The sequence below is a fragment of the Lemur catta genome, chromosome 1 (assembly GCF_020740605.2).
Source record: "Lemur catta isolate mLemCat1 chromosome 1, mLemCat1.pri, whole genome shotgun sequence".
Taxonomy (NCBI): domain Eukaryota; kingdom Metazoa; phylum Chordata; class Mammalia; order Primates; family Lemuridae; genus Lemur; species Lemur catta.
In genome coordinates, this window is record NC_059128.1 from 224,678,709 (window position 1) to 224,705,605 (window position 26,897).

At 39.3% G+C, this 26,897-nt stretch overlaps 1 protein-coding gene across 1 annotated transcript; it reads right to left on the minus strand.

The window, feature by feature from the left end:
* Positions 1-1,535: 1,535 nt before the first annotated feature.
* NDUFB4 (NADH:ubiquinone oxidoreductase subunit B4) lies at positions 1,536-7,291 on the minus strand. Its single transcript, XM_045540183.1, has 3 exons — positions 7,029-7,291; positions 2,833-2,979; positions 1,536-1,657 (listed from the first exon to the last, which is right to left on the minus strand). The coding sequence occupies exons 1-3, from the start codon at positions 7,206-7,208 to the stop codon at positions 1,595-1,597; spliced, it is 390 nt and encodes a 129-aa protein (XP_045396139.1). The 5' UTR covers positions 7,209-7,291; the 3' UTR covers positions 1,536-1,594.
* Between the last annotated feature and the right edge of the window lie 19,606 nt (positions 7,292-26,897).

A 26,897-nucleotide genomic window follows, 5' to 3' on the forward strand; every position in this document is an offset into this window, starting at 1 on the left:
ATTGCTGCCACAATCAGTTGCTTGCAGGTGTGACCCGACACTACTTCACCTCAGCTGCACAGCACATCACTTGCCTTCTGCCCTAAGGTTCCTTCCTGCTGCATGTGATGCCAGTAAAAACAGCCATTCTGAAGCATGTTCATACCTGGACATACAAGGGAATGGCATGGGATAACTCTTGGCCAATGGAAAAAGGATATTTGCTTTTTCCACGTCTGGAGAGAAAATGCTGTGTACATCCCACAGGGCTCCTCAGAAGGTCCCCAGTGGGAGCCAGTTACTCTCAGAGACAACAGTTCAATGCACATACTTGATGGGCTTTCCCTCCTTCATGTTTCACTCTTCCCAGCCTCCCACTCCTGTTCTTTCAGGTCACTTCCTAACATAAACTACCTGCGTAGAATCCTTTCTCTCAGGCTCTGCTTTTTAGGGTAACCCTGGCAAATATAAGGATCAAATGAGAGAACAGTCATAAATATGCTTTAAAAGTTAAAAACCAATATACTCATGGAAACCAGCTCTAAAGAACATGCTGATCATCTACAGCACTTGATTTTATTCTTCCTTTGTACATGAGATCTTCACCTGTTTCAAGACGGAACTACAAAGCATAGGGTAGCTTTATTTTATTTTTGTAAAGCTGGGTCTCTCTACATTGCCCGGGCTGGTCTTGAATTCCTGGGCTCAAGTGATCCTCCTGCCTCAGCTTCCCAAAGTACTGGGATTACAAGTGTGAGCAGCCACACCCAGCCGGCAGCTTTAATAATACTCTGTTATTTCATTTTCATCTTCATGACCTCGTGAGGTAGTAGGCATTACTATCTCCATGCTAAAAATGAGGAAATGGAGGCCCAGTATTCCAACTGTTAAACTGAAGCGAGAATTCTAGCCTAGATCTGACCTCCAAAGCCCAGGTTCTTAACCGTTATATTTCTGTTCCTCACTGTGACACCACTCTCCATCTTCCTACCCCACAGTGGCCCCCAGCACATCTTGCCCTTTCATGCTCCTGTTTTGTCCTATCAGGCTTGTGAACTTCAGAGCCTACATAAAATGCCATCTCCCTAAATTCCTCATTCCTCATCAGCGTGCCTGCATCATTTTCCTGAATCTCTATTGTATTTTTTACACTGGTGTTACACTGGGGCTGGGGCCAGACTTAGGTATTAAATAGTACCAGACACCTAACAAGCACTTAAATATTGACAATTGTTTAATAAACAACTGTCAGAGTGTGTACTCACTCCTTAAGCGTAGGCATTAAGTCTGTCTCATTGACTTCTATAGTCTTGGCACATAAAACAGTGCCTGGCTCACAGTTAACACTCATTTGTTGAATGACTGAATGATTGAACATGAATCTGTTTCTTCACTAAACTATGAGCTCTTAGAAAGTAGGCATTCTTCAATGTCCAGCAAATGTTTGCTGTCACTCTGACAGCAGTGATTCCCAGCACAGGCCACTTTTGCTTCTGTTGGTAGGGTGTTAATAAGTTTTAACATTGAATCAAGGTAATATTAAGAAAGAGAAACTATTTAATGATTAATAGAAGATTTATTTAAGCATGAATACATGTAGTCATGATTACCAGACTTAATATGAAATGTTAAATGTTCGATCCAATTTTCCTTCCTGGATAAGTTTTTCTTTCCTGTCCTGTATAGACAGAAAAAAAAGTTCATTAAAAGCAATGCACTCTGGCACAACCTACAATACAACCCTGAAAAACAGAATGAAACATCCCAAATTTAATTTCAATCCCATTGTCTAAAGCTCAGGGAGTGTGTGAGGAAACAGTAACCTAAAGAACTAAAGGGACAATAAAAAAACACTCCTATTCAAAAACATCTTACTCACATTTTAGTAATTAGAAATATATTATCCCCCTAAAAAGCGTATATTGAAAGAAAAATGTAAACATCTTCTGGGAAAGTGGGGAAAACCTTTCCGTTAAGTAGATCATTTATCAAATAATCAAAATGCAGAAGCCCTAACAGGAGAGTAGATTGGCCAGTTTAAGACAAAGCCAAATGGGTGGACACCAGTCTAGTTGGCAACACAAGGCCTGGGGGTCTACCACCAGAAGTGGAGTGGTCTAGTGCCAAAGATAAGCCTGGCTTTCTCTGCAGATACCCAGGCCTCTGATTCCCAACACAGGCCACTTTTGCTTCTCTGTTGCTAGAGTATTAATAGGTTTTAACATTCATTAATTCATAAAATGTGACCAACATAACTAGAATTCATGCAAACAGGAAACATTAATGATTTACGTATGTACTAATACTTGACCCAATAAACATCATCTCTTTTTAAAACAAATAAACTAAGAAAAACAAATAAAACATTTGCAGAGAAATTATCTAGAGAGTAATCACAATAGAAAAGTTTAATTTCAACATATCTTCTAATGAGAAAAAAGAAATTAACTTTTTGAAGTTATTTTGGTATTCTTTTGCTTAATAATCACAGTATAATTTATACTATCTAAAACACATCAAGTCTTAGAAATTTAAGTTGACCATTTTATTACTTTAAGTTCTAGAGTAGCCATTAAATTAAATTTGAAAGACCCAGAGGCTACCATGATTTTTAACAAAGTATATTTCTATGCTAGTTGAAACAATAAAGCAATAAAACCAAACATAAATAAAACTTTCTGACTTAACTCCAGCTGGAAAAGAATAAAGGTAAAAGAAGACAAGAAAGGAAGGCAGAATACAGGACCAAGGTGGGAGGGCACTGGTGGCAATCATCAAGAGAAAAGAGCTGCAGCTGGCACCTACCGAGCGGCCCTATCACACAAATACTAAACATGTGGTCCTAATACTCACCCTGTCAGTTTTGATAACATAATACCAGAAGAAGAGGGGCCCAATTGCACACACAGCTCCTAAGAGTGAGTTCTTGGGAGTGGGTCTAAAATTGGGATAGACATTTGCTGATCTTGCATAGGTCCAACGAATCAAGGCAGGATCTTCCTAAAATTAGTAAAAACAAACCAAATTATAGACTTTAAGAAGGGCCACATTGAGAAACAAATTCATCCTTTTTAAAGGAGCATAGAGATGCTTTTTGTTCTCTGTAATAGTTAAGTTAATGAATGTTGCTAAATAGCTTCAGGGAAGATCTTTCATTTCTAGTATTTTTTAAATAATTCTCTGATGATCCTGTTCAAATCCTTCAGAATTTAGGACTCTTCTATCACCCTTCAGCTTTCTATTTATTTAAGAATCCCAATCTTTTTAAATTGTCAGAGAAGCTACTTTTTCTCATATATCATGTGTATCTATACGTCTCTGGACTGTTTTTAGCTGTGTGATCTTTCTTGAAGTGTGACCATCAGACCCCCACATCAGAATCATATTCCGGATGAAGAGAAAAAGATTTCATATGTTCTAGCATGCTTTGTATTTTGTTCCAAGACACTTTCTAATGCTATGCCCACACTGGTCTTCCAAGCTACAAACAAGCTGCAGGAAAACGAAAAAGGAGGTAGGCTACCTCTAAACTATAAGTTTTTTAAGCTGATGACTGATATTTTAAAAGCCAAATTGGTACATTTCACACTATTAAAAGTTTTACAGAAAGGTCAAAGTTGTTAAAGAAAAACAATCAGATTGTCTTGGTTAAGAAAAAAGTAATTGTCTATTTTAATACATTTATACTGGAATAACTATCCAAAAATAGCAAATCTACCCCCAAACACATAATTAAGTTTAATTAGCTAAATCCCCATATGATTTTACAAAATTAGTCTCTCCAATTAACTGACAGATAAAAATAAGCAAACAAAATCAGTCTTAAGACTTTAATATATGATGTGAACATTCAAGTTCCTAACCAACACCAAGAAGTCATGATTGGTAGGACTAAAATAATGTAACTGGGTCTTCCACAGCCGAATTTCAAACCAAACTAAATTATAGCACATTTACCCTCAGATGATCAGCTGGATCTCAGAAGTAAAGAAACGTTATGATGGAAATGCTCCCCTTCTTTACAATCAGGTTGAAATTCAAGGGTGTGAGCATTCACTACTAGATTTAAAAGTTCAAAAATACCTTCTGCTGCTCTAGAAACTATTAACATTATGATACCACATTAAAATAAAAGCAAATTCTGCAACATTGTTTATTACACCTGTATTGCAAACAGTAAAGAGGGTAAGGACACAACATTTTGAAGGATAAATACATCTTATTCTTACATCCTTTCTGCTATAAATGAATTTGAATGACTATCCAATGGCAGACTTCTCAATCTGGCAGTCACTTCTCTATGCTTTAAGATCGGCCAGATCTGTGTTCCAGAAACAGACATTTTATTTCATAGAAATACCAACAGTCCCATCACCATGGTTCATTGAACCCAGAACTGTTATTAGGAGAGATTAAGAGAGGTTGTAAAAGATACACCATAGGGGACAGTTTTCCTCCTTTGACACCACTCAATGTCCTATGACTCTCAGCAGCAATTGACATGGAGAAAACTCCTTCTTGATTGAAATAATTTCTTCACTTGACTTCCAGGCCCCATACCTGCTTGGTTTTCCTCCTAACTCTTTGGCCATTCTCTCTTCATCTCTTCTGCTCTTTTCCTGCTTATCTCCCCAAACATATCCAAACAAATTTCCTAATATTTCATTCCACCTGCATACCTGCTCCACTCACACTCTTTTTTATCCTGGAAAAGGTAACTTCTTTCTTTCAATCACTTACGTCAAAAACCTTGGAGTCTTCCCTGACTCCTTTCTCTCACACATCACATCCAATCTGCCAGCAAACCTGGTTGGCTCTACTTTCAATATACACACTGAATTGACAGCTTCCCACCATCTCCACTGCCACCACTGTGGTAGCCACCATCAACTAAGAGATCAGATTACTGCAAAAGCCTCCTAACTAGCATCCCTGCTCCTGTCCTTGTTTCCCCATGGTCAATTCTCAACCAAGCAGCCAGAGGTCTTGCTAAAATGTAAATCCAGATTATGTGACTCCCTACTCAGTAAAAGTCCTTACAGTGACCAAGGCCTGGCATGATCTAGTCCCAGGTACCTCTCTGCCCTCACCTTTCTCGACGTTAGCCACAATGGTCTCTCCAGTAATTTTTGAATTAACCAGGCACATTGCTGCCCAACAGCCCTTGCACCTGCTGTCCTCTCTGACCAGAATGCTACTTTCCCAGAGAGCTACACAGCTAGCTTCCTCACCTCACTTCTTTCAGATCTTTATTCAAATGTCATCTTCCAATTGAGGCCTTCCCTGGGCCTATCTAAAATTGTAGGGGTTTAACCTCCCTGCTACATACAAACACTTGGGATTTCCTCCCCTACTTTGTTTTCTTATCACTTACCATTACGTAATATGTTAAATAATTTAGTTTTTTAAGTTGTTTCTTGCTTGTCTCCCCCACTGGAAAGAAAGCTCTATGAGGACAAGGATTTTCTCCTGTTTCGTTCTCTATAGTTACATAAGCATCTAAAACAGGCCCATTATGACCCTGAGCTATTATCTGACTGAATCAATCATTCTTAAAGATTAGACAAGATAATTTACATGTACTGATTAATAAATGATTGTGTCACACACTCATTTAATTAAAAGAACAACCAAAGAGACAGGTATTATTACTTCTATTTTACATATGAGAAAACTGAAACTGCCCTGAGTCATAGAACTGGAAAATATTACAGAAGATCTGGGGTTTCAAACTCGGGTTTGAATGAGGCCTTATTCTTTTTTACTATAATATACTATCTAACACGTCAAACTCAATCATGTGAGTAAGTATGTAATAATTGTGGGTCTCTGCATCTTCTTCTCAAGTAAACAAGGTACTGGCTGGAGTACCTTGTTGGAGTACAGGCAACTAGTTAAAAGCATATGCTGTGAGTTACACAAACCAGGGTTCAAAATTTGCTCTATCACTTGCTAAGAGGCATTTCTGTATAAGCTACTTGTCCTTCCCATATTGTCTTCTCACTTGTAAAATGGGGATAGTAACAGCTTAATTTTCTGAATAGTTGCGGTATGTGAATAAAATAATGCTCAAAGAAGGGTTTAGCATAGTGCCTGGCACATCATATAACTTTCCTTCAATCCTCACAACTTCCAAAAATTCCTAGAGAACATCAGTGCAACCGCTGGGAAAAGTCTTTTTTTTTTTTTTAAACATCATATTTTAACATATTTAGACAGCTCTCATACAGAAAACTATCTAAAAGCACACTTGTTAAGTAATAGCTACCAGTTTACTGGGCGTATATTTTGTGGTGGGGATATTACATAGACTATCTCATTTAGCCTCACTACAATTCTGTGAAGAGTGAACATCATTTTCATAGGAACATCAGAAAACTGTAATTTTTCAGAGTGGTTAGGTAAGCTGCCCAAGGTCATTATAGTCTGCCAATGTGCAGTGCCTGGGGGTCTGATTCCAAACCCCAAAGCTTCAGGGTGTTTAAAAGATATAGGTTGAAGAACCACTATATTTTCATCAGGAGAGAGCAGTATCCTTATGAAATGTGAACTGAAAAGTGAAAAACAACTTTTTAAATTTTATAACCATATATATATAACCATTTTCTGATCACTGATCACGTGTTACAAGCAAGGCACTGTGCTAGGCCAGTCACGTGCCTTACCTCATTTAATCCTCCCTACAATCTCATAAAACAAGAAGTACTGTATCACACCCGTTGTTCAGATAGGAAAACCGAGGCTAAGCAGAGTTGAAGACCCTTCTCAAGGTCACTCAGGTGGGAAGTAATTAACCCAGGATTCAAACCCAGCCATGTCTCTCTCGGTCCAGAGCCCGTCCTCTTGACCACCGAGCTCTGTGGCCAAGGTCAAAGGGCTAGTGAGTGGGCCTGATCTCTGGGCCTGGAAGAGGATATGCGTCTAACATACTGATCGGAAACGGTGGCCGCCACCCTGCGTGGTCTCGTTTGGCCACTCTGGGCTACCCATCCCGAGGGGGCCGCCCGCACTCGGGCCCTCGATTCCCGCCCGGCCGGCCCCCCACTCACAATGAGCCCTCGGCGGTTGGGGTCGTTGTACTGAAGCAGGTACTCCCTTTTAAGCCGGGCTCTTATGGCCAACCGCTCGGCTTGCGCCCGCCGGGTTTCCGGAGATATGTCGTATTCGGCCGGGTCGAGGGTCGGGGGCAGAGTGGCCAGGCGCGACGGAGTGTACTTTGGGAACGACATCTTGGTGCCCCCCCCCCCCGCACACAACTGCGCCTGCGCGACTCTGAGGTCCGCCCTCTTTATTCTGACCTTTAGCTTCAGGAAGTGCGCCTGCGCGTTAGCGTGAGGTCGGGGCTGCAATTTAACAGGGAGCTCAGAGTCTTTGCCCAGGCTTCCGGGATACTTATGCGCGCTAGGGATCTGCGCACGCGCAATGTGTTCTCATCCGCCCCTCCCCCGCCCCCCCACGTATCCATCTGTCACTCCTTTGCTTCTTCCTGGCAGCCTTGTCTCTACTGACATAACCAGAGCTTATTATGTAAAGTTAAGCTATGGGAGACTGGCGAAGACTGGGAAATGGGACTGGGTATGGAGTCAGAAGTCCTGATTTTCAATGTGTGTCTGCTCACGCTGTGTGACCTTGGATAAGTCACATAAAGTCTCCTTCTCCTGGAGATAATGACCCCTATTCTGTCCACCTAGCAAAGTTGTTGTGAGGATTAAATAAGCCAATGAATACATGACAAAGTGCCTTGTAAAACATAAATCCCTACCCAAGATAAAGAGAATACGTTTTGTTTGTACGTTCTACATTAGGTTCATACACCATAAATATAAGCTTATTTTTTATATGTATGAAATAATGATTAGTAGGAGAATGATGTTATACGAGAAATCCTGCCTGACTGACTGTAGTAGATTAGGAAGGAAATGAGGTATTGACTAAAGCTCATGAAAGAATAGTATCTTAGTTCAAATACTGAAACCCCTTACCTAAAATCCTTACCATTCTTCAGATGCTAAGAACGAAAACCATCCTTGCAGATATGAAAATGCACATAGGGACACTGTATCTTACTGTAAAAGATGATTTGGGGAGAAAACTAATTGGAAATAAAACCTTTTCCATCTCTGCTGTCCTTCCTCCTCCCCCTCACTACTACCAAAGGAAAAAGCAACTTCAAGTTACACAGCAGGGTCTATGGGTACCAATAAGATACTCCTCAGGGGAAAAAATGAAAACAACATTTCTATAACTTGGGCAAGGAAAGCTGGATCAAAAGAGAGCTTCGCTTTGGCTGAGCTGTCTAAGGACTTGTAGGTATATTGGGAAATGGTTGCTAGGCAGAAAAGGGACCTAGAAAGTGTTGGCATTTGAAATGATGAGGAGCAGCACTGCTGTCAAATTTATTCAACATTTTAATACTGTTTTAAAATATTTATTAAGCACCCACCGCGTGAAGCATACTGTGCACTAGTCAGTCTTAGTCAACCTTCTAGGCTCAGTGGGAGAAATACAGAAGAAATGGAAGATGCCATGTGTGTCTTCCAGGAGCTGATAATCAGGCAGTACAAAAAGAACAGACAAAACATGGTAATATTTGCAAAGTAGTTTAATGTCCAGATGAATAAAGAGCAAAAGGGACTCATGAAAATGCAGGCCGAGGGACTATAGGAAAAATAAATTTGAGACAAATCACTCACACTCAATTTAAAGGAGGAAAAAAATAAGGAAGTTCTGGTTTGTTCAAAGATGTTTTGAAATATTAATAAAACAATATGAAAGCAGGAACAGACTGTAAAATTCTAAAGACTGCATAGATAAAGTTTCAAAAACCTTTCATTTCTAGATTAGACACTGATCTAGGAAGGAGGGCATGTAAAAAGAATAAAGGATAAAGAAAGCAGTCCAAAGAATACAAGCCAGCTGTCACGGTTAAAATAGATTTCTTAAGGTTATGAGAAAGAGAGAGAGAAAGCTTAGGATGAGTTAAGGTGGTTATTCCCACACTTGCCTGATTATTATAAGGATCGCTTTGGAAAATTGTTAAAGACTTGGAGCTTAGCCAGCACAGTGGCACACCTGTAGTCCTAGCTACTCAGGAGGCTGATGCGGGAGGAACCCATGACCCCAAGAGTTTGAGTCTAGCCTTGGCAACATAGCAAGATCCTGACTCTAAAAAAGTTAAAATAAGTAAATAAAAATACGGAATATTTTTTAACTCCTAGTTTCTGTCCTGTTCTTGGAGATTCAGAATTGGTATGGCAGGGGAACACCAGAGTCTGTATTTTTTACAATTTCCTGGGAAGATTCCTAAAATACATTGCATGCTTGAGAAACAGATGAGTATAAGAGGTCTTTCTTTTCCCAATATAATTGGTACCAGAAAAGGCCCCTGTTAGAGTGAATCTATTAAAAATGGGGAACTAGATTCCATAGTGAAAGAAAAAGACTTGACTTTATCTTGAAAATATTCCGCCAAAAAATTAAGAAAATGCATTTATATTTAACACATTTTAGGTTACAATTGCAACTATATGCTAATTCTGATAAATCAAGTGTCAATTTGGGGTGACACAATTTTTTATATGGCTCATTAGCCTTCACTTAGCATTTGATTTTTGTAGCAGGGTCATATTTACAAAAGTATTGGGCTTTATCCAGTTTTCCCAAGGGCCTCTCTTAATCCTTTGAAATCAGCTGTTTTTCTTTTGAAGCACTGATGTCAACATCATTCTTACTGATTTTCCCTTTTTCATTTGTTACTGGTCCAACTCTGTGAGGTCCTCCTTTATTAATGACTTTGCATGTGGATCCAGCAATTCACCAACATCACTTTCAATTTCATGAAATTCTACATCTTTTGCAAGATTGTCAATTTTACTTAACAATAGATTTTTGTTGTACTTGAGGGCTGGATATTTCCAAATGAATGACCAAGCCTTTGATAGAGGTGGGTGTAGGCACTAGGGTAACAGATTGGACGATTTAAGTGGGGAGCAATTTCACAAGCTGTCATTTTATCAACGAACATTTTCTGTTTTGAAGACTTTTATATCTCTGAGAAATCTCCCAACAGAATTCATCAGGACATAGATTAGAAGGACTAAGTGTATGTACCTGGGTGTGGCTGGAAGAAGGGGAGAATGATGTGGTGAAGTGGAAGAGTTTAGTGCAAATGTGCAGGGGTGGTCAAGCTCTGTGAATAGCGGACAGCTTCAGGCAGCAGAAGCTGAACAGGTGAATACAGAAACTGTAAGAAAGGTGAATCAGGAAAAGACTGAATTATCTTCATTTTTCCTCTGTAGAAAACAATATCGCAAAGATCATTGTCATCTGAAGAGGTGTACAAAGTATATGCAGGCAAATATATACATGAAAAAATATAGAGGCATATCAGAAAATTAATTCAAATATTTTATTATTTTTCTGGCTTTTGTTATGTTTATATTTTAAATTATAATTTATTGTTATTCTTCTCATTCATACCTAGTTGTATTTGTAATTTTGTATTAATTTTTTTCTTAAAGAAGTCCCTTCTCTCCCCACCAAATTATATAAGCTTCAAATCCCATCAAACCTGGATCTTCCTGTTTTTCCATCTTGTTTAGGCTACAAGAGTACTATGTGAATTAATTTAATTGTCTAGGAGATTCAGGAACATGGGGTAGCAAGGAAAGTCATCTCTTTGGTTGTGTAGTCACCCTGGGACCTTGTCTTCCAAAACTGAAATGAACAGCAGCCCTAAAGGAGAATAAGAACGATACTCCAGATTTTTCAGGGTCCCACCTAAGCTCAAGTAACCTGCTTTCTCATTGTTTGCCTAGCATTTACCTTTCCTCCAAAAGAGGATACTATTGGGTCAGTTTGACATTGTTCAATCTAGATTGCCCCAAAGTACCACACGGGAGGTTGGCTTTCATTGTGTCTAATTCTTCTGTAGCTCTGTTGATGTGGGCACTATCCCAATCGTGTAATAAGATAAAACAATGATACTATTTTCACCCAATAGGTACCCCTAAGTTACAGAAGCTTATCACACTTAGAAAAGGCCCCACATAGAGCTACCTTCTTCAGAAGTGGTAATATATCCAGCAGGCACTTTGAGACTACGCAGCCTATCCATGACAAATGTACATTGCTTTCTATGTGTTCCTCCCATACCTTTGTAGTAAGTCTTGTTATTTCATGGGGCAAATCTCTTCATTCATTGTATTATAGTTCAAAATTATCTAAGCTACTTTTGTTCCTCTTCTCTTTCAGGTGAATTTTAGAATTAAGTTGTCAAGTTCCATGAAAAAAATCCATTGAGATTTTGATTGGAATTGTACTAAATTTATAGCTTAATTTGGGATATTGTATTTTCCCATCTCTGATCATTAGTCCCATCTCCTTTTATGTCCTTCAAATATGTTCTGTAACTTTCTCCATAAAGAAGTCTTGCTTCTCTGTTAGATTAATTCCTGCCACATTATAGATTTTATTGCTATTGTTGTTTCTTTTTCCTACTACATTTCTTTCTTTCTTTCTTTCTTTCTTTCTTTCTTTCTTTCTTTCTTTCTTTCTTTCTTTCTTTCTTTCTTTCTTTCCTTCTTTCTTTCCTTCTTTCCTTCTTTCCTTCTTTCCTTCTTTCCTTCTTTCCTTCTTTCCTTCTTTCCTTCTTTCCTTCTTTCCTTCTTTCCTTCTTTCCTTCTTTCTTTCTTTCTTTCTTTCTTTCTTTCTTTCTTTCTTTCTTTCTTTCTTTTTTTGAGACAGCCTCACTCTGTTGCCCAGGCTAGAGTGCTGTAGCATCAGCCTAGCTCACAGCAACCTCAAACTCCTGGACTCAAGCAATCCTTCTGCCTCAGCCTCCCGAGTAGCTGGGATTACAGGCATGCGCCACCATGCCCGGCTAATTTTTTCTATATATTTTTAGTTGTTCAGCTAATTTCTTTCCATTTTTTTAGTAGAGATGGGGTCTCGCTCTTGCTCAGGCTGGTCTCGAACTCCTGAGCTCAAATGATCCACCCGCCTCGGCCTCCCAGAGTGCTAGGATTACAGGCGTGAGCCATCAAGCCCGGCCCCTACTACATTTTTAATTGTTTATTGCTGGTATATAGGAACATTATTGATTTTTGTATGCTGATCTTGGAGCCAGTATAATTGTTGGAATTTTTATTCATCCTATTAGCTTTTCTATACATTCTTTTGAATTGTTTTATGTAGTCAGTCATATCTTTTGCAAATAGCAGGCTTGCCTTTCCTTTTCCAAGTCTTATATTAAAATACTTAGTTTTTTCTCTCTTCTATTGCACTAGCTAGAACCTCTAGTACAATTTTGTATAATAGTAGAAATAGAGGGTCTCCTGTCTTGTTCCCAATTTTAGTAGGAAATATTCTGATATTTCACCATTAAATATGGTGTTTGCTATAGGGTCTGAAAAAGCCCTTTATCAGGGTAAGAAAATTCCCTTGTGTTCCTTGCCAAATGTTTTTCATTTTTTAAATCATGAATGAGTGTTTAATTGATCAAATGATATTTCTACATTTTTTGATCTATTATATGCTGTTTCTCTATTAGTCTGTTAAAAAGACAGAGAGCCTTGCTTATTAGTTCTTGTCCAGTTTGGGTACTATATTTACATGAGTGAGTTAGATAGATTTCCTTCTTTTTAATTTTTTAACTCTCCAAAACAGTTTGTATAAGACAGGGACTATCTGTTCCATGAAGGCTTGGTAAATTATCTAGTATAACTGTCTGGGTCTTCCATCTTTTTTTCAGGGGAGATTTTTGGCCATCAGTTTAATTTCTGTAATGGTTGTTGATTTGTTCAATTTTTCTGTTTCTTCTTGAATTAATTTTGATAATTTATATTTTCTTAAATGTTTTGAATTTGTTGCCATAGAGTTTCTAGTCTCATCCTGTGAATTGTTTCAATCTCCACTGTCTTTATAATTATGTTCGCCCTTTTACTTCTAATATCATTTATTTATTTTTTCCTTCATCAATCCTGCTAGAGAATTGTATATTTCATCTTTTCATAGAGCCCATTTTTATAAATACTTTATTTTTAGAGCAGTTTTAGGGTCACAGCAAAATTAAAAGGATAGTTCAGAGATTTTCTATATACTACCTGCCCCCACACATGCATAGCCTCTCCCATTATCAATATCCTCCACCAGAGTTATACATTTGTTATTATATAATTGGTGAACCAGTATTGACACATCATAATTGCTCAAAGTCAATAGCTTACATTAGGGTTCACTGTTCGTGTTTCACATTCCGTGTATTTGGACAAATGTATAATGACATGTATTCATCATTATAGCATCTACAAAGTATTTTCACTGCCCTAAAAATTCTCTGTGCTTTGCCTATTCAACCTTCCTCCTCCCCCCTTCCCCCACCCCATCCCCTGGCAACCGCAGATTTTCTGCCTCCACAGTTTTGCATTTTCCAGAATGTCAGTAGTTGAAGTCATACAATAGTTAGCCTTTTCAGATTGTCTTCTTTCACTTAGTAATATGTATTTAAGGTTCCTCCCTGTTTCTTCATGGCTTGAATAACCATTTCTTTTTATGGCTGGATAATACTCCACTGTCTTGACGTAGCACAATTTATTTATCCATTCACCTGATAAATGACATCTTGGTTGCTTCCAAGTTTTGATAATTATGAATATAAAACTCCTATAAACATCCTTGTGCATGTTTTCATGTGGACATAAGTTTTTAACTCTTTTGGGTAAATACCAAGGAGCATAATTGCTGGATTGTTAACAGTATGTTTAGTTTTGTCAGAAACCAACAGTCTTCCAAAGTGGCTATACCATTTTGCATTCCTACCAACAATGAATGAGCACTCCTGTTGCTCCACATTCTCAGCGGCATTTGCTGTTGTCAGTGTTCCAGATTTTGACCATCCCAATAGGTGTGTGGGAGTAGCTCATTGTTTTAATTTGGATGATACTGTGCATCTTTTCATGTACTTATTTGCCACCCATATATCTTCTTTGGTGAGGTGTCTGTTAAGGTCTTTGGCTCATTTTTTATTTATTTATATCATGTTGGCTATTCTGGGTCTTTTGCCTCTCCATATAAACTTTAGAATCAGAATGCCAATATCCAAAAAATAAATTGCTGGAATTTGGAGGGAATTCCATTTTTTTTTTTTTTGTTAATTATCTCCAACCGATAATTTTTCCTCTAGTATTTATTTCTTCTACTTTTCTGGAGTTTAATTTTTTTTCAGCTTTCAAGCTAAATGCTTATCTTATTTTTTATTTTATGTTTTGTAATACATGAATATATTTCATTTAGCTACATCTCTACAAGGTTTTATTAGTAATTTCATTGTCATGTAGTTCTGAGTGTTTGATACTTCCATTATGTTTCTTTCTTAACTCACTAATTATTTAGAAATGCATTTTTCACTTTCCAATAAAATGTTTTGACCATCTTTTTATTGTTGATTTTTAATTTAATTGCATTATTCTCAAAGAACTTTGTATGATATTAGTCCTTTGAAATTTGCTGAGATTCTCTTTGGAACTTTATATGTGGTTAATTTTTTTGTTCAGTCAGATTTGGTTTGGTTTGGCTATTTTTAACAAGCCATTTTATAGAAATTTAACATGGAAAAATGATTTTTGCATAGAAAAACACACAAATCACACATATTCTATTCAATGAGTTATTACCAAATGAACACAACCTAGTAGTCATACATAGTCAATTTTTATAATAGTTCCACGTAAGCTTAAAAACAGTGCTATTCTATATTCATTGAGTGCAAGATTATATCGAGCTTGTTAATTGTGTGGTTTGAATCTCTCATGTCTTTATTCATTTTTGTCTAGTTGGTCTATTTCCTATATAGAGGTGTATTTTAATCCCCTAATGCCATTGCGATTTGTTAATTTCTCCTTGAACAAGATTAAAGTACACAGGATGCATTGAAGGTGATATGGAAACATTTTAATGCACATGCATCTGTGAATTGTTTATATCATAAAGACAAAGTAACTCATCCATAATGGTTGCTCCCTCTATCCATTCAGTGTGCTGTATACAAACCAGCCAGGAAAAGAAGATTTCTGCCTAAAATATACAGTACACTTAGAAACACATCTGTCATGTAGACATATCCAAAAGCTTATGAATATTACATTTTGCATTCCACTTCTTCAGAGACAGTCTTTTCATCCTGTTGTTAGCATATATCGTTCTTATTGCTAAAGTCACTTACATAAGCACGTATTTGTACTTGAAAGAAACAATAAGTTTCCTACAAAGTGTAAGGCGACATTTCCTCACAAGTTTTCAATGTAATGTAGAAGAGGGTTAATCCTCTTAGTTGAGGCTATGTCATGCTCTTGTCCTTGTGATAAACTATTGCCTTATCATCATCTTTTGCTTGAGGAGAGCAATAGTATACTAGCTAATTTTTCTGCATACGTCTACTCTTGTCTTACTCCCATTTCTTTTACATGCAGCAGCCAGAGAGACCTTTTAAAATATACATGATCCTATCACCCCTATTTAAACCCTTACATGACTTACAGCACCCAGTGTGTCCTGCTTCCTGCCTCTTCTGCTACATTTGGCTCCACACTCCCCACCACTGCCTGTGCTCCAGCCACACTGGCCTCTCTTCAGTTCCTTTCTTCCACAGGGCCTTTGCACTTATTCTTCACTCTGCCTTAAATATCACACTCTATACTCCTATTCATCCTTCAGAACTCAATTCTATAGCCCCTTAGCTAACCAACAAGCTCAAGTTCCTCTATGAACTTTCATAACACTATACATCTCTCCTTCATAACACTAATTATAATCCTAATTTTACATTTTTTGTTATTTTGTTAATCCCAGCCCCTGCACCCTACTAGAATGTAGACTCCTTGAAGACCAGGACCACATCAGATTTAATTCACCTGCATCCCAACAAAAGTGCAGTGTTTGGTGCATCATCATAGTGGTGAATCAAAGAATGGCTACTTGCCTTTCTTCACCTCAAAATGAGGATATTAACCAAATGCACCCATACCCCTCTCTCTGCCTTTGCTTTCATCCCGCTCTCACCTCCAGGCCATACTCAATACCCATTACCCCTCAGCGCACACACACACACACACACACACACACACACACACACACATTCAAAATTCAATTCCAAAGCATTGTCCAATAATATAGACTTTTATCAAAGATTTTGTATGGATACAGAGGTGGGAGGACATAACACAAAGAAAAATGCCCCCAAAATGCCTTTTAATATCACTTCTTTGCCCCCCACCCCAAGTTGTTATCTCTATAGCAGTAAGAGCTGTGTTGTCCATCCTCTTCCCCTCCCCTGAAGTCTGTTGTGGGAGCCCCTCCAGCCAAGCGGCCTCCTCCACCTGCCTCTCAAAGGCCGCAGAGCTCCAAGTCCATACTCAGCAAAACAAAGCCCAGCCATGACTCCAGGGTCCTCAGTTCATAGGGCTACTTACATTTTTTAAAATTTGGAACAGAAAGTACTATCTCTTTTTTTAAATCTCTTCTTTTGCTTGGTAACATTCCTCCCTCCATCAATGTTATCCTCTCTGTTGTCTGCGGCTGACAGAAATCTAATGTCCATCAAGGTTCACTTCAAAGGCCACATCCTCTGCAAACCTTTCCATAAAGCCCCCAGGTAGAGGTGATTTTCCTCTTCCCTTTTATTCTACTTGGTAGTACAGGAAATTTTGTACTTGTTTTTCTCTCCCTCTCCTTTAAGAGCAAGTTCTGTTTCTTACTCCCCATGTCCCCTGAAGAACCTGGCCCAGGACTCGGGGGCATGGCAGGCCCTAATGCTGGTTGGGTTACAATGAAACTTTTTATGTTTCTTTTCTTCAATTTTGGTTAAAGCCTCTGCAAGAAAGCTACTGATTTTCATGTTTCTAAATAACCAATAGTTCAATGTCATAGTCAGCTAGAAGAAACCTCTATCCCCTGCCAAAGAACTCTGTAGATACTATGGGTAGGTGTAGTATGACTTTTGGTTTAACAATTCTTGGAGAGAAGTTTTCTGCCCAGGTAAAAGATATAGTTGAAGTTTTTGCCTCGGTTGACTCTGGCTTTCTGAAAGGTAGCACAAGTCTGGCCTCTGAAAAACTATCATTAAGAGAATCTAACTCTTGTGACTTGCTAAATATACCAAGGAGATGGCTAATTAAATGAAATTAAATCAAATATTGGCATATGAATTTAACCTCCTGAGGTCTAGAAAGACCTATTGCTAGAGGTCTGTATTCTGCTATCACTTGTGTGATTCAGGTGAACAGCGTTTCTCAATATTTCATAGTCACCTTGATCAAGCAAAGAGAACGGAGACCCAGTGAGGAGGTTTGTTTCACGTGTATGTAGCTAACTGAGGGCAGATAAGATGTAACCTACCATCACTTGCTGAGATTTTCTACAAAATTATAGTTAAATTCTCAACATGAAACCAGAAGTATCTTTTTTTTTTTGACACAGAGTCTCATTCTGTCACCCAAGCTAGAGTGCAGTGGCATCATCATAGTTCACTGCAACCTCCAACTCCTGGGCTCAAATGACCCTCCCGCCTCGGCCTCCCAGCATGCTAAGATAACAGGTGTGAGCGACCACCACTGGCCCAGAAATATATTTAACTTCTTTTATTCCTATAAGCGTCTTCATTGCCATGAAATTAAACTCAGATAAAAAGTAAAATGAAGTTCTTTGGGGTTTTTTAAAACATTTTTCCATTCCAAAAGTAATATACTTCATTATAGAAAAATTTTTAAAGGAACGAGAAATTAAAATATAACAAAAAGCATATTTCCACAACCTAAAGACAATCACAAAACATTTTTGACATTTTTTTCTTACAATCTTTTTTCCAAATATAGGGTATCTTAGAAAATTGTAATCATTCTATACACACACACACACACTGTATTCTGCTTTTTATTAAATTTTAAAAATAAGCAGTTTTCTGTAATATTTATTATGGATGATATAATATCCATAAAATTTTGGACACATAATATTCCAACAAGAGGAAATAATTATAATTTATTTAACTATCCCCTTTACTTGACTTTAAGGCTGGTTAAAAAATGTATAAATACTTAGGTAAGGAAATACTGATTTTTAAAACATTTTAGATTTGCTTATGGATTTATTTGCTTTTTTGCAGTTCACTTTATCTTTGCTTCTCACCCAGTTGGCTCTCTGAGATGCTGTGCCCACCTCCAGCCTTCCCAGCAACTCCTGTCAATCCCTCGAGGCTTTGGAGTAAACAGGCTGGATGCTTCCCTGACAGTCCTTGCTTGGTCTATGGGCTATGATCACCCTACTGACTCTGCCCAATGGGGCATGCTCTTAATTTCTCTTGGTTCAGGCTTGTCCTGAGCAGAAGTAGGCTAATTCCCAGAAAATCAGTTCAGCAGGAACTGGTTTATGAATGACCACTTCTTGGGATGGTGAGCTGACCTAGGGCCAGCCACAGCAAACCAGACTGAAGACAGTGGAAGAGACCAGACTTTCGAGTCAGACACATGGAGCTTCAAACCCAAGCCCTTCTCCCAATGCCCCTGTAATTTATCACCCTATGGTCTTTAGGCAAAAATCCTACCCTCTCCAGTCTCAGTTTCTTCATCTGTTAAATGGATCCCTACGCAGAGTTCTGGTGCATACAAAACACCTGAGGCAGGACTATGAAGGTAGGGCATGATAGAGAGTCGTTAGATGCCTTCTTCTGCTCTGGAGAATTGTGGAAAGGATCAAATGGTTGGTAAAATGTAAGAGATTTTGCATCTGAATCCTGATTTCTTCTGTCTTTTAAAATCCAGCTCTTAACAAGTCTATTTTTTGAAAGAACTTTTCTTCTAAATATCCTAAATATATAAGACCCAACCAAAGTTTAAAACACTTTTGTGGTTGTTCTTTCACAGGTGTTAAAGACAATTGGATAAGATATCCTCCCAGGAGCATTTTTAAAATAGCAGGGTAACTTCTATTTTTTTTTTATCATGGAAATTTCCCACACACGAAAGTAGAGGAAATGGAACAATGGACGCTATGTATTCATTCCCCAGCTTTTTACAATTTTGAATATTCTACCAGTGTTGTTTTATCTATCCCCTATATATACATTTCATTTTTTCTTTTTGTTGCATTATTTTAAAACAGTCCCTGACAGTATTTCATTTATCCATTAAATACTTTGGCATATATTTCTAACCATTAAAGAAGTTTTTTCTGTATAACCACAATGCTATTATCACACATAACAAACATATCAATAATCTCAGGAGCATTTTTAAAATAGAGTTCTGGGAAAAGGAAGCCAAAGGAATGAATAATATAGAATTTCAAGCACTACGGTAAGAGGTTGGGAAGATGCTTTTGGCAAAGGGGGCACTTTCACTTTTGCAAATGACATCACAGAGCCACATGTCACTTTCTCCTACATATCTTAAATTGCATTTACTTTCTTATCCCCCCACCTGTATTCCCTAGTTCAGTTCCAGGTATCAACATCCACCCAGGAGCTTAAGCTGGAGACCCAGAGTCCTTATAGAGCCTTCTCTTTCCCTCCCTCTCTCTTACCACTGCATTTAACCAGGTTATTTTTTTAAATCATGGTGAGAACATTTAACATGCACTCTACCTTTTTAACAACATTTTAAGTATACAATACACTATTGTTGACTATAGGCACAATGCTGGACAGCAGATCTCTAGAGCTTATTCATCTTGCTGGACTGAAACGTTATGCTCGCTGTTAGTGACTTCCCACTTCCCCTCTCCCCAGCCCTGGCAACCACCATTCTATGAGTCTACAAATTTGACTATTTTAGATACCTCATGTAAGTGTAATCATGCAATATTTGTCTTTCTGTGACTTCCTTATTTCACTTAGCCTAATGTCCTCAAGGTTCATCCATGTTGTTGCATATTGCAAAATTTCCTTCCTTTTTAAGGCTGAATAGTATTCCATTGTATGTATGTACCACATTTTCTTTGTATTCATTCATCTGTTGATAGACATTTGAATTGTTTTCACATCTTGGCTGTTGTGAATAGTGCTGCAATGAACATAAGAATACCAGTGTCACTTTGAGATCCTGATTTCAATTCTTGTGGGTAAATACCTAGAAGTGAGATTGCTAGATCCTATGGTAGTTCTATTTTCAATTTTTTGAGGAACTTTGTTACTGTTTTCCATAGTAACTACACCATTTTGCATTCCTACCAACAATGTACAAGGGTTTGATTTTCCTCCACTCTCACCAACACTTGTTGTTTTCTGTTTTTTTGATAACAGCCATCCTGACAGGTGTGAGGTGGTATGCCATTGTGGTTTTGATTTACATTTCTCTGATAATTAGTGATGTTCAGCATTTTTGCATATATCTGTTGTTCATTTGTGTGTCTTCTTTAGAGAAATATCTATTCAAGTCCTTAGCCTATTTATTAATTGGGTTATTAGATGTTTTTACTATTGAGTGGTAGGAGTTTCTTATTTTGAAGTCCTACCCCGCAGGGTGAATATTCCTCACATCCATCCCTCCTCTCTGTTCCCACTTCTCCTCCCTTTGTCCAGTGATCATTATCTACCTATCACTGAGGTACTGAATGGTTTTTATTTGGGCTATTCCAGAAACAGAGCTCCGAGACAAGGATTAGACTAGAAATAAATCATTTAAGAGGTGATCTCTGGAAATCGTGGGAGCTGAGTCCGGGAGCAAGACACAGAAGTGAAAGAAGCCAATAAAGGTTGTGCTACTAAGGACTGCAGAACTCCATCCCACCAGGAAACTCTGGGTAACAGAGTAGAATATGGCTCAGAGTCATCCCAACCAACGAGCAAGGAAGCTGGGGTACTTACCCATCAACTCCCCACCCATCATTGTTTGAGGACTGGTCCCAGGGGCATGAACTCCCCGGCACTCTAGCCTGCATTGTGTACAGGCTGAGCGTGCTGCCACAGCAGATCACAGAGGGTCACAGGCCTTTGGTGTACAGTGGAGCACACAGAGGGGACACGGGTGGGGCACTGACAGCACCAGTGCATTGCCTCCCTTCTCCCTCTCTCCCCACGAAGAGGCCAGGGATGACTTTCCAAATCTGATCATGACACTCCCCTAGTCAATAAAAATGGTATGTGCATGATTCTAAAGACCAACCTTGCTCATTTCCCCTGTTGGTGAAATCTGTCTTGAGTGGTACTGAACCATCTGACCCTGGGTACCTTTGGCGTACCTTCTGTAGGGGGCCAAAGTTTGGATTGGACTTTCAGTAACTACCTGTGAGTTAAATGGGTAGATAGCTTTATTAATACATTTATAATTAAAACCCTGTTTATTTACAGAGCAGGTTGGAAGGGGAAGGGACAAACAAGTGGTCACCTGTGGTTCGGAGTCCCCTGGTGCAGCCCTCCACCTCTCAACAGTTTTGCTGAGTCCTTCCCAGCAGGGCAGAGCCTCACGTGGTACTTCTGCCACTGCGCCAAAGCTACTCGTGGCAACACTTTGTTCTTCTTTATGCAGTCACATTATCTGGAAATCTCAATGTGATTTACAAGCTTATATAACTTCCCAAATGAGTCAGCATGCTCACCAAGAAGGTAGCATGCTGTAGTGAGAAGAACAGGGCATTTGGTGCCAGATAGAACAAGTTCAGTTCCTGCATCTGCCACTTCCTAATGTGTGTCTAGACAAGTTATTCTACCTCCCCCAGCCTGTTTCTTCCTCTAACAAACGGGGATGAAAGTACCTACCGAGGAGGATTATTATAAGGATTAAAAGAGCTAAAGAACAAAGTGTGATCAGTGTTCACTTTTCCCGTGCTACGTCCTGATTTGCGTATCTAGCAGCAAGTTCACGAACCTTACTGACTTGCAGTGAGTAGAAGATGCTGATTATCTTTGTCTGCTTTTAGCACTAGTGAATTTTAGATGAAAGTTCAAATCACTTCTTTTTTTAAAGGAAAATTGCTTCTGCTGCACTCTGGGCAAAGCAGTCACATCGTGTGCGGAAATAAATCAGCACCAGAAAGGGCTGTGGTGCTTTAGGTAGGGCTGGGCAGGCACGGCCTGGCTCAGGGCAGGCTGCAGTAGCAGCCAAAGATCACTCACTTGCAGACTCGACTTTGGGAGCACACAGAGAGATAGCCAGCCAGAAAAGCAAAATGTGCAGGAGAGGATGTGGGATCCAATCCGAATAGCTGCTTCCCGCAGTGGGGAGCAGTTAGGAATAGCCTTGCAGAATGCCTTTCTCTAGACAGAGCAGCAGCATACGAATGAGGATGCTGCTGTGCCGCCAGGGCTGGGGATGATTCTGGAAATGTTTTTCCAAAGTGGTTGGAACAAATGCCTGCAAGCTAACAAAAAAAAAAAAAAATCAAATCCCTGGTCAGCAAATAAGCACTGCTACAAATGTTCTTCCCTGCCGGTCACAACATTATTAGGGCAGGATTACCAGACAAGCTCATTTCCAGGATCTTTATAGCCAGCGTAACACATAGTTAGCAGTCAACTGGGAGCAGCAGAGAGAATATTTGTAATTTAGAGGTGATCAGTGGGCACGTCCACACAGCAAAGAGACAGCTAAAAAGACAAATCAGGAACTGATCTTTGAACTCAGGAACTGTAGAATGTTAGAGCTAGAAAGGATTTTTGCGATCATCTAGCTGTTCTGGTGGTTTTTAAAAATGCTAAAAAAAAAAAAAAACCAGCAGAACCTTTTTTAAAATATTAATAAAATCTTATGTAATCTCCCCCTGCAAAACAAGTAAAAGGGGAGCTGCTGTGAATAGGGTGGGGGAGGCGAGGGGGCAGCGTGGTTCTGGGGCCCCCAGTCCCTGCATCTCCACTTTAGGTCTCCACTGGTAGCCCAGAGACGTGTCCTGGAAATCCTGAGGCCCCACTGATCACAGTTTGGAAGCCTCTGGTCTCGTCCATCCCACACATTGCACAAATGAGGAAACGTAGACACAGAGAGGGGAAGTGACTAGTCCAAGGACACCCAGCAGAATTGGGACTAGAGTGCAAACCTCTTGATTTTAAGGTCCTTGCTCTCTCCTAAAAACCGTCTCCCCTTTCTTTAAAGATAAAGTTACCTGTGAAATAGCTCATTAAAGTAAATGAGAAAGCCTGAGGCATCTAAGCTTGAACACTGCTTTGGAAAGGTTCTAATTCTATCTTCTTGTCTGCTGGACCCAAGTGCAGCTTCTTATTACATTTATTTTTAAGGCTTATAGCATAGCAGTCGAAAAATCCAAGGAGATTTTCTAAATTAATGGTCTCTTAAGCCAGGATAAGTCTAACCAGTTGTACTTCTTAGAAAACAGCAACTTAACTATAACAGCCTTCATATCTGAAAAAAAAATTTAATATATTGATACAATAAGAAAGGAATCTGAAACACATAGCAGAGAGAGAGGGCAAACCAAAACTCTCAAACGATGGCGCACAAAGCGTTCCAGACTCATCTCTACCTCCCATTTATGTGAGATCCTGGACAAGTCACAACCTCTCTGGACCTCAAGTTTTTCAAGCTATACAATGATTAAATCATTAAAAGTCAGTATTCAACAGAAACCTAACACAGAACTTCCCAGGGAGCAGGGTCAGCCGGCGCTGTGCCTATTTCACATGTCACAGAAGTCTCTGTCTCTAAAGCTGAGGACCTGGCAGCGCGATTACTACAGAAGAGGAAGAAGTGGCAGCATGGAGCTGTGATAAAAGGGGGAGGGAGGAGGGAAGCAGACAGAGAGGAAAGCAGAGACTTAGACTCTCTTTTCATGTTTCAGAGGACTGGATTTTGGTCAGCAGCCATCCTGTACGTTTATGCAATGCCTGTTATCCTGAAGTCCTCTAAATGGCAAGATAAATGACATATGCATATGAAGAAAAGTCTATAGGGACATAAACCAAAATGCTAACAGTGTTTTTTCTGGGTTATATGATTATGAATGTCCTGAATTCCTTCCTCCCTCCCTCCCTTTCTCTCTCCCTTCCTTCTTCCCTCCTTCCTTCCTCTTTCCATCCTTCTTTCCTTCTTGCCTTTCTCTGTGTTTCCTAAACTTTGTACCTTACCTATGTATCACTTGTGTTTCCCTTACCAGAAGATAAGCCCCAAGAGTGCAGGAATTTTGTTTATTTTGTTCACTGCTGTATTCCCAATGCCTAGAACAGTGCCTGGCATTTAGTAGGCACTCGATACACATTTGTTGGGTGAATGAATAAATATGTAATTAAAATTTCCTAAAAATTGCAGGCAATGTATATCATGTCTTGAGGCAGTAGCTTTCAATCTTTTTGGACCACAGCCAACAGTAAAAAATATTTTTTAATTGTGACATCACAGTACATAAATCAACACACACACATGACATATATAACAAAGGCTTCATAAAGTAATACTTGTTATTGTTATTTGTGATGCACTTTAATACTTTTAATTCTGTTGTATTTCATTTTTTGAAATGCTGACCCACTAAATTTATTGCAAGCCTCACTAATCGGTTATGATCTGCGGTTTGAAAATCACTGCTGTCAAAAGAGCAGCCACCTCTTAGGTCAGCATGGTTGCCTTGTACGGGAGGGCACGAAGGACAATCCTACATCTGTTTGTACCTTATCTTTGAAATAGATTAAGAGCCTGAACTTAGCAAGGGCCAAGTGAACTTATTCATGGTTACTTGTGTTGCCTAACTTCTCTTCAGGGAGACGTCACGTCTTAGAATCTTGAGTAGAATCATTTAGCCAACTCCATCACTGTACATGGAGAAACTGAGGCTCAGGGAGGGAAGATGGCTTCCCATATGACCTACATGCATGAGCTTAATGTTCCTCAAAAATATTCTCGTCAAATGCACCCTCTGAACATGAAGTAGAGACAAAGAACACTAGTGCAGGAATCAGAGATTCCATCTCTGCCACTGACAAACTGTATGCCTTGGCCAAACCACTTTGAACTTCAGTTTCCTCATCTGTAAAATGAGGATTTGGCCATGATGCTACTCAAGGCCAGTGCCAGCCCTAACAACTGACATTCTAAGAGTAAAACAATAACGATAGCAACCTTTGCCAAACACCTATTATGTACCAGACACTGAGCTAAGTGTTTTACATATAGTACCTCACTAAACCTCCCAGCAACTCCAGGAGGATTGAGTTATTAGCCCCATTTCACAGAGCAGGAAACTGAGGCAAAGAGAGGTTAAATAACTTGCCCCAAATCAGCAGGTGGCAGAGTTGGTGTCTAGCTTGGGTCTCTGTGATACCAACCCCCATATTCTCAACTACAACACACAGTTTCCTAATGGAGTCGCTGTGGGTTTCCGTTTCAAACCCCTGACCCATTTGGTCTTCCTTTAAGCTAGGAATGTTCAATTATTAATATAAGTAGTAGTATGTGATAGCAAATGATAAAATGATACCAAGAGGGTGTATGTAAAGGAAAGAGAAGCAAAGCTATTTTAATGCAATATCCCAGGCATTTTAGCATTTTATCTATGGTATTCATTTTTATCCTTGCAACAACCTTCAAATTGGGAGGGGTTCCATTGTATATATCTTGATGCAGACAGACTTAGTGACTTTTTAAAGATAATAGGTATTTATTGTAGCTGTGGGACTGTAAGATCCCTGAGGATAGAGAGTGTCTTCCTCAATTGTGCTTTTACTGTCAATGCCTAACACAGTGCCTGGTACATAGTAGGTGACCAATGCACATTTACTAAAGGAATAACTGAAGGAAGGAGCCAGGCTTTAAGCCCGGATCTGCCCAACTTCCAAATCCAATTCTTTCCACTGCTGAACTCAAATAATTTATTTAAAACAATTGGTATTTGGCCAGTTTTTCTTTAACTCCTTATTTACTATGTAACTGGAAGTGTTAAGAGCTTTGGCTCCAATGGCCATATGAAGCTCTAGCTACATAATTAGTTACTGAGCTCCCAGGTCTTGGCTGAATCTATAATTAAGGAAGTTTTGCAAGACGTAGTCAGATATATTCCCCAGTTCCCTAAAGTGCGTAACATTCACCCAGAGGACCAGACTTGGAGCAAAACACAGGACTTGAAAACATTTTAGGCTGGGTGCAGTGGCTCATGCCTGTAATCCTAGCACTCTGGGAAGCTGAGGTGGGAGGATCACTTGAGGTCAGGAGTTCGAGACCAGCCTGGGCAAGAGTGAGACCCTGTCTCTACCAAAAAAAAAAAAAACTAGCCAGGCGTGGTGGGTGAGCCTGTAGTTCCAGATACTCGGGAGGCCAAGGCAGGAGGATGGCTTGAGCCCAGGAGTTTGAAGTTGCTGTGAGCTATGATGACACCACAGCACTCTGTCCAGGGCAACAGAGCAAGACTCTGTCTCAAAAGAAAAGAAAAGAAAAAGAAAAAGAAAAGATTTTATCATATTCCAGTATCATTGCATCATTGCTCTCCTTGGTCTCCATGAGCAATTACAGAATAGAAAGGGTTTTTTTTTTTTAATCCGTAAACACAAATTTTAAAAGTCATGCTCTTATGTAGAGTTTCTTCACAGTGCATCTTAGAAATGAAACGAATTTTGACTTGATAGCACACAATGGTATTAACATATTACAGTTTCTGTCCAGGAATTGGATGAAGGTAGGAAGTGAAAGACATACCAAGCACGCAGTAGCAGAAGTGCATGTCAGGTATGCCTGAGACATTGCCCTGCTTAAACTCAACAAGGCAGGTCCAGTGATGTATGAGTGGATGGTTCTTATGAAGAAGAGGCAAATAAGGTCATCTCTCCTTGTCTTTCTCACCCAGGGGTACTTCCTCACTGCTGTGCTTACCAAGGCTGCACCTAACCCTGGCTCAGTCATCCAGGGTACTTCCCTAGGCCTTTTCAGTTGTGTGCTCACCTATTTCTTCACTGCTCCATCTTTTCCAAGTATTTACTGAGAGTTCCCATAGGC

Bases quoted from the DNA above. Each gene is read 5' to 3' on its own strand.
- NDUFB4 (XM_045540183.1), bottom strand. From the start codon at position 7,208: ATGTCGTTCCCAAAGTACACTCCGTCGCGCCTGGCCACTCTGCCCCCG. The intron at 2,980-7,028 runs GTGAGTGGGGGG...TACTAATTTTAG, and splicing joins CCAACCGCCGAGGGCTCATT to GAAGATCCTGCCTTGATTCG. The intron at 1,658-2,832 runs GTGAGTATTAGG...CTGTCTATACAG, and splicing joins ATGTTATCAAAACTGACAGG to GACAGGAAAGAAAAACTTAT.